The sequence below is a fragment of the Seriola dumerili genome, unplaced genomic scaffold (assembly GCF_002260705.1).
Source record: "Seriola dumerili isolate Sdu_G_001 unplaced genomic scaffold, Sdu_1.0 BDQW01001240.1, whole genome shotgun sequence".
NCBI lineage: Eukaryota > Metazoa > Chordata > Actinopteri > Carangiformes > Carangidae > Seriola > Seriola dumerili.
The window spans coordinates 657303-671730 of record NW_019175495.1 but is presented as its reverse complement, the minus strand read 5'-3'; the positions used below and the strand labels follow the sequence as shown (position 1 = coordinate 671730).

Sequence of the window (14428 nt, the reverse complement as noted above, 5' to 3'; positions counted from 1 at the left end):
GAAATGCACACAGCCTGTATTCAGAAACTGAGCCTTCAAACCAGCCGTCAGGACTTCCTGTAACTTTGTGATGTCACAACAAAGCAGCCACCAAAGCAGTGTGAGGGCAGGAAAAGTTGCACCTTTGTCGTTCTTAGCAGTAACAATCACAGAGAGCTACCGTCAGTGCTGCAGCAAAAAAGCCTTTCACCCCACAGACGAGCTTTAAACGACACTGAGGCAACAAGAACCAGTTATTTATTTATTCCACCTGTGTTTTTCATCCTATGACAAGTCGTCATGTCTCCTGGCAAAGGTTTTTTTCTTCCTCGGTGAGTGAAGTTATGTTAAATTGAATGATATTGCTGTACAATACCCAGCTGTTCTAATTCAGCCATGATTAGTCGGCTACATGTTGTTTGGTGTCCCAGCATGGCTCCTCCCTGCTTCAGCCTGAGAGGAGCTCTAATCAGCCAGAGTGACGACACCTGTGTGGCTGCACACGGCTCAGACAGGAAGCAGTACTTTGTTTAATTTTATGTAAAATAATAATAATAATAATTTAAAAAAGCTATCACTCAAGGGCTTTTACTTCTTGAGATGTACAACCTGAAGCTTTTGTCTCTTAGACCTTTAATATAAAAATATTAATAATAATAATTTTCATTCATTTATGATTAAATAACCTCCATAACATCAGAGGTGGATGACACCGTCTGTGATCGTTGTTAAAGGTCAATATCAGCTTCATATATGGATCCCTCCTGCCCCCGGGCGCCATTTCCTCTTATTTGCCAAAGAGGCGGCACTTGAGCGTCGTGTGTTTGTCTCCAGCTCCGTCTTTGTTCATGTTCAGCTCGGCTCAGGCCACGGCTTTGATGTTGACCGGCTCTAATTAGTGTGGGTGGTTCTTTCTAATGAAAGAAAAAGCCCACATTGTTTTCCTCATGGCATAAATTGTCGTGTGTGTGTGTGTGTGTGTGTGTGTGTGTGTGTGTACACTTGAACCACTATATGCCCTCAGAGTTCAAGGGAGTAGACTGTGCATTTTTATTTTGTCTTTGTCATGTATATTTCATGAGGAGCCACTGTTAATAATATATGGCTTTTTTTGGAGGGTGATTACTTTTTATGTCGTTCGTTCTCCCTTTTTTTCAATTTGTTCTACAGTCTTTTACTTTTAACTGTTGCAGACCTACACACACACACACACACACACACACACACACACACACACACACACGCGCGCAGGTTAATTGTTGCTTTGTAAACATCACCATGTTTGGGTCCAGATTGGAGCGAACTGAAAGATTAATCTCCATTCATTGTTGATCTATTTGCATAGCGCATCAAATCCTTATCACAGTATGTGGAAAAACACATTGTGTGCTCCTCTGACTCACCCTCATACATACAGACACACACACACACACACACACACACACGCTCACAGAGAGAGAGAGAGAAATGATCTGTATTGCTCAGTGTCATTTTTTAAAGAATGAAATGAAAATTTCTTGAAAAGCATCCCAGTGTTAAACATTTATTATTATGGTTTATATCTTAAAAAAACAAGAAACAAATTCAAATTGTCATTGGTCATTTAAACTGTAACTTTAACTAGTTGTACGTTGTAGGAAATAGGCTTTTTCACTTGCTGAGAGTGAGACAAACAGACTTGCACCACTCTCATGTCTGGAGCTAAATATGAGGCAGCAGCCAGTCAGTTTAAGATTAGCATAAAGACAGGAAGCAGCGGGGGAAAACACGGGAGAGTCCAGAGTTTAAAAAAATCTGCTCAGCAAATCATTCCAGCACAAAACTCACAGTAAAACCACAGCGTTCGGTTTTTACACTTTCATTTGTGCAAACATTAAACAAACAAGACACGACACGTTAATTGATAAAGTTTAGAGATGCTGGTCGTCGGGTCAGGAGCTCTGACATCCAGAGGGAGCTCGGAGTAGAGCCGCTGCTCCGGAGCCAGTTGAGGTGGTTGATGCCTCCTGGGCTCCTTCCATCGGAGGGTGACGGGACACGAGCAGAAATAATTTCAGTTGTGTGATCTCAACTGGAAACTGTGTGAGTCCTGGTCACCTCACCTGTTAATAGACTAATCATAGGTTTCTCTCATCTGCTGCGTTGCTATTAATATTTTTGCTCTCTTCTGAAAATGCAGCAGCTGATTTGTGTGTGTGTGTGTGTGTGTGTGTGTGTGTGTGTGTGTGTGTGTGTGTGTGTGTGTGTGTTTCAGTCAATGCTGCTGTCATAATTTACTGCCCCTCCTACGCAGAACAATAGGCTGCATGAAAACCTCAGTGAGTCATACCTTTCTGTAGGAGACTGAGCATCTCCCTCTCTCTCTCTCTCTCTTTCTCTCTCTCTCTCTCTCTCTCTTTCTCTCTCTCTCTGTCTCTCTGTCTCTCTCTCTCTCTCTCTCTCTCTCTCTCTCTCTCTGACCATTGGCCCTGTTGCCACTTAACTGGCTTTCAATTTGTCTGCACAAACAAACCCAAACACACACACAAAATATATCTGCAGACACTCTGCATGCACTTACCTTACAGACTAAAATGCATTTATGCACGCACACACACACACACACACACACACATTGGTCCAGAAAGTGTTTCACTGGCAATAGCAGTAAGAATAGTGGTGCAGCTAGAAAAGGAGAGCCATTACATATTGTATATACAGATTGTTGTGTCGGAGCAGACAGTACATATCATCTGAATAACACAGTATGTAAACACCTAGCTAAGTGTGTGTGTGTGTGTGTGTGTGTTTGTGAGTTCATCATAAATTTTTTTTAATCGTATAAATCAAAAGGTGCTGAAGAAAGTCAAGCTCCTCTTTGATACAGTGCTAGTTTTAGCTAAATGCTAAAATCATTAGCATGCTAATGTGCTCACAGTGGCAATGCTAACATGCTGATATTGAAGCAGGAATTATGTGTACCATGTTCACTGGCTTAATTTAGCGTGTTAGCATGCTAACAGCAACTCGCTGCTCTGAGAGCTTATTTTTAGCTCCTTTATTATAAAAGCAACGACCTCTGAAGCTTTTGTCATGCGACAGTCATCACCACCTGCTCCTCACGCAAAAACCATGTTCAGCAGCAGAGAAAACTAACATATAGCTCCTTTAAGTATAAGCTAAAGTACAAGACAAATTAAAATTTTTGTTAGACGAAGTGTAGGCAGATCACCAAAGACATTACATCTCATCCAACTGTGAATATCTGTATAAAATTTTAGGTTAAACCATTAGTTCCAATCCACAGATCCCCGATGCTAGCATGGCTAAAAATCACCAAACAAGACACAAGATCCTTTTGGTGATCACAGCTTCTTCTGTTGTGCCAGCCTCAAGCTACATTTTCCACTTGTATTTTAGAAAAGTCAATATTTAAAGTGGCAGATTGCCCAGACTTTTACTGTCCACATTCATGGCCCCCAGAGGATACACTTTCCATTTTGCATACTGCATGAGCGAGGACAAAATGTTTCTCATAATTCAACTGGTGGATTGTCATGAATTAAGCACATTCACGCTACCGAGGGAGCGCGTGACCTTCCCTTTACTCCCACACTCAGGACTAACTTTACATTCGTGTCCCACTGCTGTGCGTTGCAGCTTTTCACGGCTGTTAATGTGATTTTTATACAGTTTCCAAACAATAGAAGTTTTTGAGATGCTTATAATGGATCATGAGGGGAAAACGGTGTAAGGCTATATTGCTCATATCTCAAAATAGCTTTAACTGCTCTGGTGTAATCCTCTCCCGTGTCTGTGTATGTTTTTTTTTTTAAGCGAAGTTGTCACTCACGTTGACTTTTTGAGAGTTAACAAGACCGGCGTTCACGCGTGAAGCTCTGCCAACAGGTTTATGCTTGGTCGGCTCTGATAGAGCTTGAGATGTGACAAATGTTCAGTTTCCTTCATCAGAAAGCACAGACAGTCAGACAGGCTTTTATTTAATGCTTCAGGGGGTCAGCGAGTTTGCAAAGCAGCATGGAAAATGTAAAAGCCTTTTTCAAATTCTGGCTTGCACTCGCACAGAAGGGATTTATGTGTATGGGTTGTGCTCCTATGTGCCTGGATGAATGTGTACAATTTTATGATTGCCTGTAAAGGAAAAAAAATATGTGGTGTGTTATCAATAATCACTGATTTATTTTAGCCATTAAGCAGTTTTTGTGCTTTACTGTGTTTGTTCTGTCTTTTCACTTTAATGAAAACCCATCGAGTTCTCCCATGTGTATGAAATTTGGTATATAAATAGTTTGTCTTGCCTGTATGAATGTTGCTTATATAAGTAGTGTACGAGCAGTTGTGTAAGTAAGGATAAGAGTGTCTTATTTAATGTGTGTGTGTGTGTGTGTAGGACCTGGGCATGGAGTCAACGTCCCTGGATGACGTGTTGTACCGCTACGCCAGCTTCAGGAACCTGGTTGACCCCATCACACATGACCTAATTATCAGCCTGGCTCGATACGTCCACTGCCCGAAGACGGTAGGACACACACTCACACACACACACACACACACAAATTATCCAAATTGGAGAATACTTAGTAAATATTGCCAATTACACTAAACACACCCCTTGCACACACACTCACAGAGTGATGTGATTCATCGCCTGGCTGCCATCAGATGATCTCCTGACTCATTTTGTCTGACACTATTAGGTTACAGAAGTGCTCTAAGTGGTTGCGTGGCTCTGGATGTCCTTGAGGAAACTCCAGCTCCTTGTGTTTGCTCATTCATGTAGTCCAGTATGTCACTGAGGGAGAGAGAGGGAGAGGGAGGGCGAGAGAGCGTGACAGCGGCCGTGCTGGATGAATAATGAAGGGAGGAAGGAGGAGTGATGGAGGTGAAGGGTGGGATTAAAAAGCCTTTTGTGCGTTCTGTTGAAATGCCGTTGCCCCGACGCTGGATGTGTTAAAAGGCTCATTTTAAACCAGTGTTGGACCCATTTTAATCTGTTTACAGTAAGAAGTCATCAGACAACAGTTATATCTGGATGACGTCTGTCCTCCTGCCTCAAAAGATGCAAATGCTCCATAAATCGAGGTTTGAACTCAGGAACAATGACGAGCTAATCGATAACGTCCCGATTAGTAAAACAGTTTCTTCTGAGATTGATTAAGCTACGAGACCTGCTGCACTAATTAGCACCATTTCGCATTTTAGGACCCACTGAAATACATTAACTGCAAAAAATAACTCCCGGGACAAACCCAAAATTTGCAGAGTAGCACGCTGACATTTGTAAAAATGTAAACTAACTTAAAAATAACATCATCAAAGCCTAATTTTATTCACAGTCACTCTCTTTCATGTTTCTGTGGGTGGGAACGAGTCCAGGATTAATGTCAGCGACCATAAATCTTCCCTGAGATGTGAGCTAAAGGAAAAGAACTGTGTTAATGTTTTCTGAGGTTTTAGTTTAATTACACTGAATGTTTTACAGATGAAAACTAGACTAAGATGTGTTTCACTTTTGTTGACTAAAACTAGAGGAAAAATAACAAAAATTAAATTAAAATTCAACATTTTCCCTCCAAGATTAAGACGAAAGCGATAACAGGTGCTAAAATGAACACCGCTACTCAAAGGCCATATGAAGAGTTTTCATTTCCGTGCTTTCGTCCCATAGCGTCATTATGGGAGCTGAAAAATAATTGTTATGGATGTGCAAGTGAGGACGAGGGTTGAGTGTACGGCTCATGATAGGTGAGCAGAGAGAGGCTGAGAGGAGCAGAGCAGGAAGGAGAGAAACACCAGAGGGGGTGCAGGAGAGAGAGAGAGAGAGAGAGAGAGGTGTTGTTTCTGCTCCGTCCGTCCTGTCTGACGCGTCTCATCGCTTCCTCTCTTTTCCCCTCTTGCCTTGAAAGATATTTCAGGCTTCACTTCTTCTATTTTGAGGGACTCTCATGAAACGTTGATGCAGCATCGATACAGTGAGGTCGTGTTGTAACTTCCCTGAAACAAGTATTTAACTGTGACGACTCATTATTTAATTTTAAATAACAATATTACAGCTTCTTATGAATAATGATTTAATATCTAATATAAGAAAGTCTAAAACAAGAACCAGTCAGACTTCTCTGTCGTCAGGAGATCAATCAACTCGACTCTGGGCTTTGTTTTATGAAACGTTCAGAATTGGACGATTATGCACTGACTATTATTTTGACTCTATTTAATTTTGTTTGTCCATTTGTTAAATAATAACAAGCCGAGAGGCTGCAGCACCTTTGAGCAATGATAGTCCATGTTTTTAATTATGATTGAAATAATTTACTTTTATTCACTTAAACTTGCATCATAGAATTGGCAGCTAAACACGCTGGAAATTTAATTTAATTTAATTGAATTCAAGAAACTTTATTTGTTGCCATGGGGAAATTTAAAGACACAAAGACTAGACATAAAAAAACACACATAAAAACACAAGCAGTACAAAACAAACAGCATCAGTTCAAAAACAATAAACTCTGATATTATGATAATGAGAATGACAATAAATACACGTTTCAATAAAAAAAATTGAAGGTAATAGAAGATAATGTAAGTGCAATAAAAAACATGTTCTCTATATATATTATAGGTGAATATTTAGCATATGAAGTCAATGAGCACAGATAGATAATAACAATAATGATAATAACTTTATTTAAATAGCACTTTCCTTAACAAAGTGCTTCACAGAAAAATAAAACCAAAAAAAAGTACAACAGAAAAAATAGCAGCAAAGTCAATGTGGAAGTCGCATCAATAAATATTGATTAATTATTATCCTAAAGTTGACATGGCTAACATGTTAGCAAAGATTAGCCGGTGTGCACCCAGTGGACACGGAGCAGCATTAGGTGCCAACAGTAACGGTGAAACGCTCCGTTGAACCGAGAGGAAACTGCAGAGCTGGATGATCATTTCTATATTTTATTAATATAAGAATATTGATTAACTTGTGTTTTAAATACTTAATTTACTTGTGAAAACTGCGTGAACCCAGAGCAGAGTGAGCCAGTACCAGTCAACATCACAGATTTATTACAGATTCGTCACATATACGTACAGATGTTTGGTATAGAGCAGAGAAGTTTTTGAAGTCATTGAACGTATAAATTACTGACTGAAAAAAGTGGATTTAAGTCAGTGGAGTTATGTAACTCTTCTTTTCATCCCTACATCTCGTTCATCGCTGCAGCCTGGAGGTCTGCAAAGCCATACATATGTTGTACACATACACACAGGGAATTTCCATTAAGCCGTGTCATAAAAGCACAAATCATATTCTCGGGGACACGTAACCTGCTCGGCTTCCGGGCGTTTGTGCCACGGGAACATGTTTTATGTCGTCGGTCTGTAACTGTTTTTGTGACTGAAGTGCATGTGACGATATCAGATCAACAAACACTGTGACTTTATATGTGTGTGTGTGTGTGTGTGTCCTCTTTCAGTCTCTTGCATTTCAGTCGATACTTCAGTCCAGAGAACAGAGAATTGATTGAATGAGCTTCACCCTCCTCACATCCGATTAATATGAACACACAGTAAAACTGCTGCAGGATTAATGGCCCCTTTTCCATAAATAAACAAAGGGACTGGAAACCTGTTCGGTTCACAGACGGGATTAATAGATTGTTTATTAGACAGTTGCGGCGATGCATAAATAGCAAAGTAATTGTTGATTACGTCATGTTAATCCAGCTCTGGTAAGTCGTCAATCATCAGAGAGAAGGTATTATATTTATATATTTATATAGATCACAGGGCGTGAAATATCTGAACACATCTTATTTATTTAAGCTTTTTACACACAGTATAATACCAGTGAAACTCTGCATAATGCTGCTTCTATCAATAATAAAACACACAATTAGATTACACTCAGTCCAGGATCAACTCTTCCCATAGACAGCCGGGGTGGTATTGATCGATTCGACAGTAAATATGAAATCAATCAACCTGCATCATATGCGTCAAATCAAATGACTTAATTAAAGGTCAATATTAAGAGGCTAATGTATTGGTCTTAATGTAATGCACTGTCTCGTGTTATTGGATGTAACTTCAGAGAGCAGCAGTAAGAAAACCTGTTTTCTGCTTTGACTGATGGTGAAACACTTTTTCTCCGATGCTTTTATTTTGCTTTCACTTAATATAAATAATCAAATAAATGATGGTTAGAATTAAAATCAGACACCACACATCTGGAGATGTATATATGTGACACTCGATGAAGCAGGAGTATCAGCAGGGTCAAACTCTCACACAGACACAAACACTGTTTTTCAATCTTAAGTAAAGACGAGCAGAGAGCTGAAGAGGAGAGTGGAGTCACGAACAGATGGATGGATGGATCCCACAGAATAAGTGAGAAACTGAGATATTTCTCAGACAGAGGAGGTGAAACTGAAGCTGAAACTATAAAAGAGGCAAAAGAAAGAGAGAAAATAACAGAGTCAGAGCAGCTGCAGTGACAGTTTCAGCTGGTGTAAGAATAGATGCACGAGCTACCAGCGAAGCTAAAGTCACACAGTCACACTAGTCAAAAAACGCACCACGTTAGCTCTGAGTTTCCCCTTTTCCAACAGCTCTCAAACTAACCACAGAGTAGTGCGGACGCCAGACGTAAACGTAGCCGAAGTGATGCGTTTTAAAAACCAAAATGTGTTTGTGTGGAACGCAGCCTCAGCTAAGTAATTTGATCAAGGTTATAGATTCTTTGAGGTTATAGAACTGTTATATAAACTGCAGTCACACAGCTGTTTCCATATAAACCACACTGGCTGATTTTTTATTGATTTTAAGACAACAATGGAAATCTGTGGCATGAAATAGAAAATAACAACAAGATCTCGCAGATGACAGCAAGTTCCACAGTATTCCTGTGTAACACTGTGAAGCAACAGGCGCCGCCGTTAAATATCTGCCCACTCATCCATATGTCCACATGCAACAGACCGCGAGCTGTTCACAAAACAATGTCTACATTTACATCTCATCATCCAGCATCTTCAGCCTTGTTCCCTTTTCAACAGCGAACGTTCAATCAAAAAGCACATTTAAAGTAAAATTGGAAAAACTTGGCAAATTTATTGCAAATAAATGCAAATTAATAAAATAAATCAGATACATAGGTATAGATAACATAGGACAGAGCTGCGCCAGAAATCATGAGGAAACGGAAAACCTCATTTAAGAGATGTTTAGTAACGGACGTGTATCTTATTTCCAGTGTGGAAACGAGGATGGACATGAGCTGTGCCGTCTGACAAACACAGAATGACTCATAGCAGATCATGTTATAGGCAGTGGTTAATTATAGTTAATGAAAGTATGTACAATTATCAAACGTGTTTCATTAATCCGATATATAATAAGAGTGCATGGATGGATGATAAGCTACTGACATCCTTTTGTAATGTAATATATTTATTTATATGTGCAAACCTTTACTGTTGTGTTTGTAAATCTGTGACAGATTCCGTCACGATCAGAAATCATCTCAAACTCTGGTTGATTTTTGTGCCTTTATCTGTGTGAGTGTCTCTCTATCGCTCTCTCTCTCTCTCTCTCTCTCTCTTATCTTCTGTTTTCTTTTTTATTTTTCACATACAAAACTGATATTGACATTCTGCCTCAGCGGTTGAAACGGACCCAGAGAGATTTGTGTTTCCAGGAGAGAAAAGATGTCATTTACTGGAGGAGACGACACAATGCAATACAGATAGAACTGGATCACCACAGGCCGCGCTTATACAATATGAGAAAAAGACTTAGCGCTCTGTGTGTGTGTGTGTGTGTGGTTCAGGTATTACTCATGTTCTGGGGACCTACGTGTGTTTGTCACGTGATGGGGACTTGTCCTCCTTGTGCGGTAAAGCGTTAATTTTAAGGTGACGACATGTCTTAAGGTGAGGGTAAGGGTTTGGGTTATAGTGGTAGTTGTGGTTAAGGTTAGCGTAATGAATGCAAGTCATTGTAATGTCCTCTGAAGTCGGTGTGTGTGTGTGTGTGTTAATGAGGAATACTGGTAAGTTATCGATTACTCATAAATCACTGCTAGACAGCAGCCCCCTACACACACACACACACACACACACACACACACACACACACACACAGCTTTTCAGCCTCTCCATCACTACGTCTTTGCTGGAGTGTGAGTCTTTTATCTTTATTATCCAACCATCAGAGACTGTCCTGTCTTTCTCAAAGTGCTAAATGAAGTGAAATGATGTTGGTCAAAGGATCACATGTGTGTGGCATGTGATGTGGTGGTGTGTGTTGGTGTGATCCTTACCAACCATCAATTTCCACTTCATTTAGCCCACTTTTGACGAAAGACAGCGGACAGCTCTCTGGTATGTGTGGTAATTAGAAGAGTAAGTAGTACTCAGCATACTTCCAGGCCAAGAAGCACGTAGTGCTACTGGTGGTAGAGCGTGCTCGTATTAAAGCGTGAGTGGGAATGAATAGCTGATGTGTGTAGAGTGTTGTTGTCCTGTTTGTGTGTGTTGTGTGTGGTGTGATAGGTGTGGGCTGCTGAATAATTAATCTTCTTAGCACGTGTGAATATTGAGTAACTCGTATCATAATTAGACGTTAACCAGGGATAAATATCACTCATCCTAACGACAGCAGCCACGACGACACATATTTCGAGACGCTCAGGTAGGACATTACAGAGGTGATGAGACAATGTGCTATTCTTCTAACTTTGACTAAATCTGCTTACTACCACTAACTAAGCACGTAAATGACCGCAAATCGCTATCTGGAGCCCTTGCGACTTCCTTTAGAGACGATCAATTGTCGAATCAACCTTTAGACAGGACTATAATATTATAGGGGCAGTGCTGTAAATTATTATACGCGCACTAGAGAGTGACGAGTAGTCTCCCACTGATGTCTATCGTGACAACTAAGGCGATCGTTAGTCTCTCCGCAGAACATAGTGTTATAGTAATAGTCAACTGCTGACCCACACACACACACTAGCAACACAGTGTATGCGCGCTAGGGAGTCTCTACTCACTATTGTATAAGGCGCAAATAACGCGCCTGTGGTGATCCAGTGTACTATCGTATAATGTGTATTTCTGTCGTGTCGTCTCCTCCCCAGTAAAATGACATCTTCTCTACCTGGAAAACACAAATCATCTCTGTTCCGCTTGAGTCAGGACCGAGTGAGTGCATAAGAGGTGCTAGAAAGTGGCTTGAAATATCAGTCTTGACATGGTGAAATAGAAGTAAAAGAACCGGAATGATGTGAGCATGAAAGAGAGAGAGAGAGGATGAGTAAGCGAGTGAGAGACGGACGAGCTCACACAGAATAAAATAGGCATCAAAAGGTACAAACCAGAGTGATATGAATTATCTAGTACATGACGTGAACGGTATTAATTCATGTCACAGTTAAATATAACTACCAACGATCAACCGTGTTATAGGTGTTAGCTAGCAATAATAAATAAATTATATTATACTATTACAAAAGTAGATCGCTCAGATAGCTTAATCATCACCATCCATGTCACTCCTTCTATACTGGCAGATTATATATCGCAGCATTAACATGAATAAACTACGTATTGATAATTTTAGTCATACTTTCTCTAGTATAAGATGCGTGCTTATGATATCATACCAGCATGCCATCATTGGAATCTATGAATACATGATCATGCTATGCAGTCATTCTGTATGTGTTCGTTCACAGACGGCCCAACACGATAGGGTAACATGTCCATTCTCGTTTCCATCACTGAAATAAGAAGTAACACGTTTCCGTTACTAAGACATCTTCTTAAATGAGGTTTTCCGTTTCCTCGATGATTTTCTGCGCCGCAGCTCTGGTCCTAATGTATATCTCCTATACCTATGTATCTGCATTTATTTATTAATTTGCATTTATTTGCATTAAATTTTCCAATTTTTCCCAATTTTACGTTCTAAATGTGCTCTTTTTGACTGAACGTTCGCTGTGAAAAGGCTGAACAAGCTTGAAGATTGCTGGCATGATGCAGATGTAATGTAGACACTTTGTTTTCCCGTGAACAGCTCGCGGTCTGTTGCAATGTGGACATCATGGATGATTGGGCAGCATATTTTAACGGGAGCCGCCTGTTGCTTCACAGTTTGTCACACAGGAATACTGTCGGCAACTTGCTCGTCATCTGCGAGATCTTGTTCTGCTTATTTTTCTATTTCATGCCACAGATTTCCATTGTTGTCTAAAATTCAAATAAAAAAAATCAGCCAGTGTGGTTTATTGGAAACAGCTGTGTGACTGCCAGTTTTATTATAACAGTTCTATAACCCCTTCAAAAGAATCTCATAACCCTTGATCAAAATTACTTAGCTAGAGGCTGGCGCATTCCACACAAAACACATTTTTGAGTTTTTAAAACGATCACTTCGGCGCTACGTTTAACGTCTGCGCGTCCGCACTACTCTGCTGGTTAGTTTAGAGAGCTGTTTGGGAAAAATGGGAAAAACTCAGAGCTAACGTGGTGCGTTTTTTGACTAGTGTGACTGTGTGGCACTTTAAGCCCTTCGGCTGGTAGCTCCTGTGCAATCTATTCTTACACCAAGCGTGAAACTGTCACTGCAGCTGCTTCTGACTCTTTATTTTCTCTCTCTTCTTTTGCCTTCTTTTATAGTCTTCAGCTTTCAGTTTCACCCTTCCTCTTGTCTGCAGAAATATCTCAGTTTCTCACTTTATTTCTGTGGGATTCCATCCATCCACTTCTGTTCGTTGACTCACTCTCCTCTTCAGCTCTCTGCTCGTACTTTACTTAAGATTGAAAAAACAGTGTTTTGTGTCCTGTGTGAGAGCTTGCACCCTGCTGATCACTCCTTGCTTCAATCGAAGTGATCACATAATATACAATCTCCAGATGTCGTTGGTGTCTGATTTTAATTCTAAAACCATCATTTATTGTTGACTTATTCTATATTAATCAGAAAAGCAAATAACTCAAGCATCGGAGGAAAAAGTGTTTCACCCATAACAGTTCAAAACGCAGAAAAACAGGTTTTCTTAACTCGCTGCTCTCTGAAGTACATCCACATAACACGAGACAGTGCATTACTATTAAGACCAAAATACATATAAGCCATGCTCTAATATTGACCTCTTAATTAAGGCTCATTTTGATTTGACACGCATATTTCATGCAGTTTGACTTTGATTTCATACTTTTTCACTTGGTCGAACTCGATCAAATACCACCCCGGCCTGTCTAATGGGTAAAGAGTTCGTCCCTGGAGCTGAGTTGTAATCTAATTTGCGATGTCACAATCGTGTTTCATTATTCGATAGCACAGGGCAGGCATTATGCCAGAGTTTTCACTGGGTATTATTACTGTGTGTAAAAGGCTAAATAAAATAAGATGCTGTTCAATATTTCACGCCCTGTGATCTATATACAATATATAAATATAATACCTTTCTCTCTGATAGCACTTGACGACCTTACCAGAGCTGGAATTAACATGACGTAATCAACAATTACTTTTGCTATTTATGCATCGCCGCAACTGTCTTAATAAACAATCTATTACATCCCGTCTGTGAACCGAACAGGTTTCCAGTCCTTTGTAATATTTTTTATGGTAAAAGGAGGCCATTAACTTGCAGCAGTTTTACTGTGTGTTCCATATATAATCGGATGTGAGCGGAGGGTTGAAGCTCATTACCAATTCAATTTCTCTTGTAGCTTGGAACTAAGAGAGGTATCGACTTAGAACAATGCAAATAGAGACTGACAAAGCAGGACAACATCACACACCCACACACACATATAAAGTCACTAGTGTTTGTTAATCGCTGAATCATCAGATCTCACGATGCACTTCATCCTCACCAAAAACAGTTACAGACCGACGACATAAAACATGTTCCCGTGGCACAAACGCCCGGAAGCCGACCAGGTTACGTGGTCCCGAGAATATGATTTGTGCTTTTATAGACACGGCTTAATAGGAAATTCCCCTGTGTGGCTATGGCTGTACACACATATGGTATGCTTTTGCAGACCTCCAGGCTGCATGCGATGAACGAGATGTAGCCCGGATGAAAAAGAAGAGCCGGCTTACATAAACTCCACTCGACTTGAAAATCCACTTTTTTCAGTAGTAATTTATACGTTTCAATGACTTTCAAATAAACTTCTCTGCTCACATTACCAAACATCTCTGCTACGTTATACTGAGACGAATCTTAATAAATCTGTTGATGCCTGACTGGGTTACTGGCTCACTCTGCTCTGCGGTTCACGCAGTTTGTCACAAAGTAAATTAATGTATATAAAACCACAAGTCTAACACATTTCTTATATTAATAAAATCAGTAGAAATTATGATCCAGCTCTGCAGTTTCCTCTCGCGGTTCACACGCGAGCGTACACGTTACACCGTT

The 14428-nt window shown here is 40.1% G+C and overlaps 1 protein-coding gene across 1 annotated transcript in view; it reads left to right on the top strand.

Annotated features, from left to right (window-relative positions):
* The window catches only part of lrrc75a (leucine rich repeat containing 75A), a 47984-nt gene that overhangs the window by 5040 nt on the left and 28516 nt on the right, over positions 1–14428 (top strand). The window contains exon 2 of the mRNA XM_022767634.1: positions 4370–4498. Within this exon, the coding sequence (XP_022623355.1) occupies positions 4370–4498 (129 nt within the window). The remainder of the gene's footprint in view (positions 1–4369; positions 4499–14428) is intronic.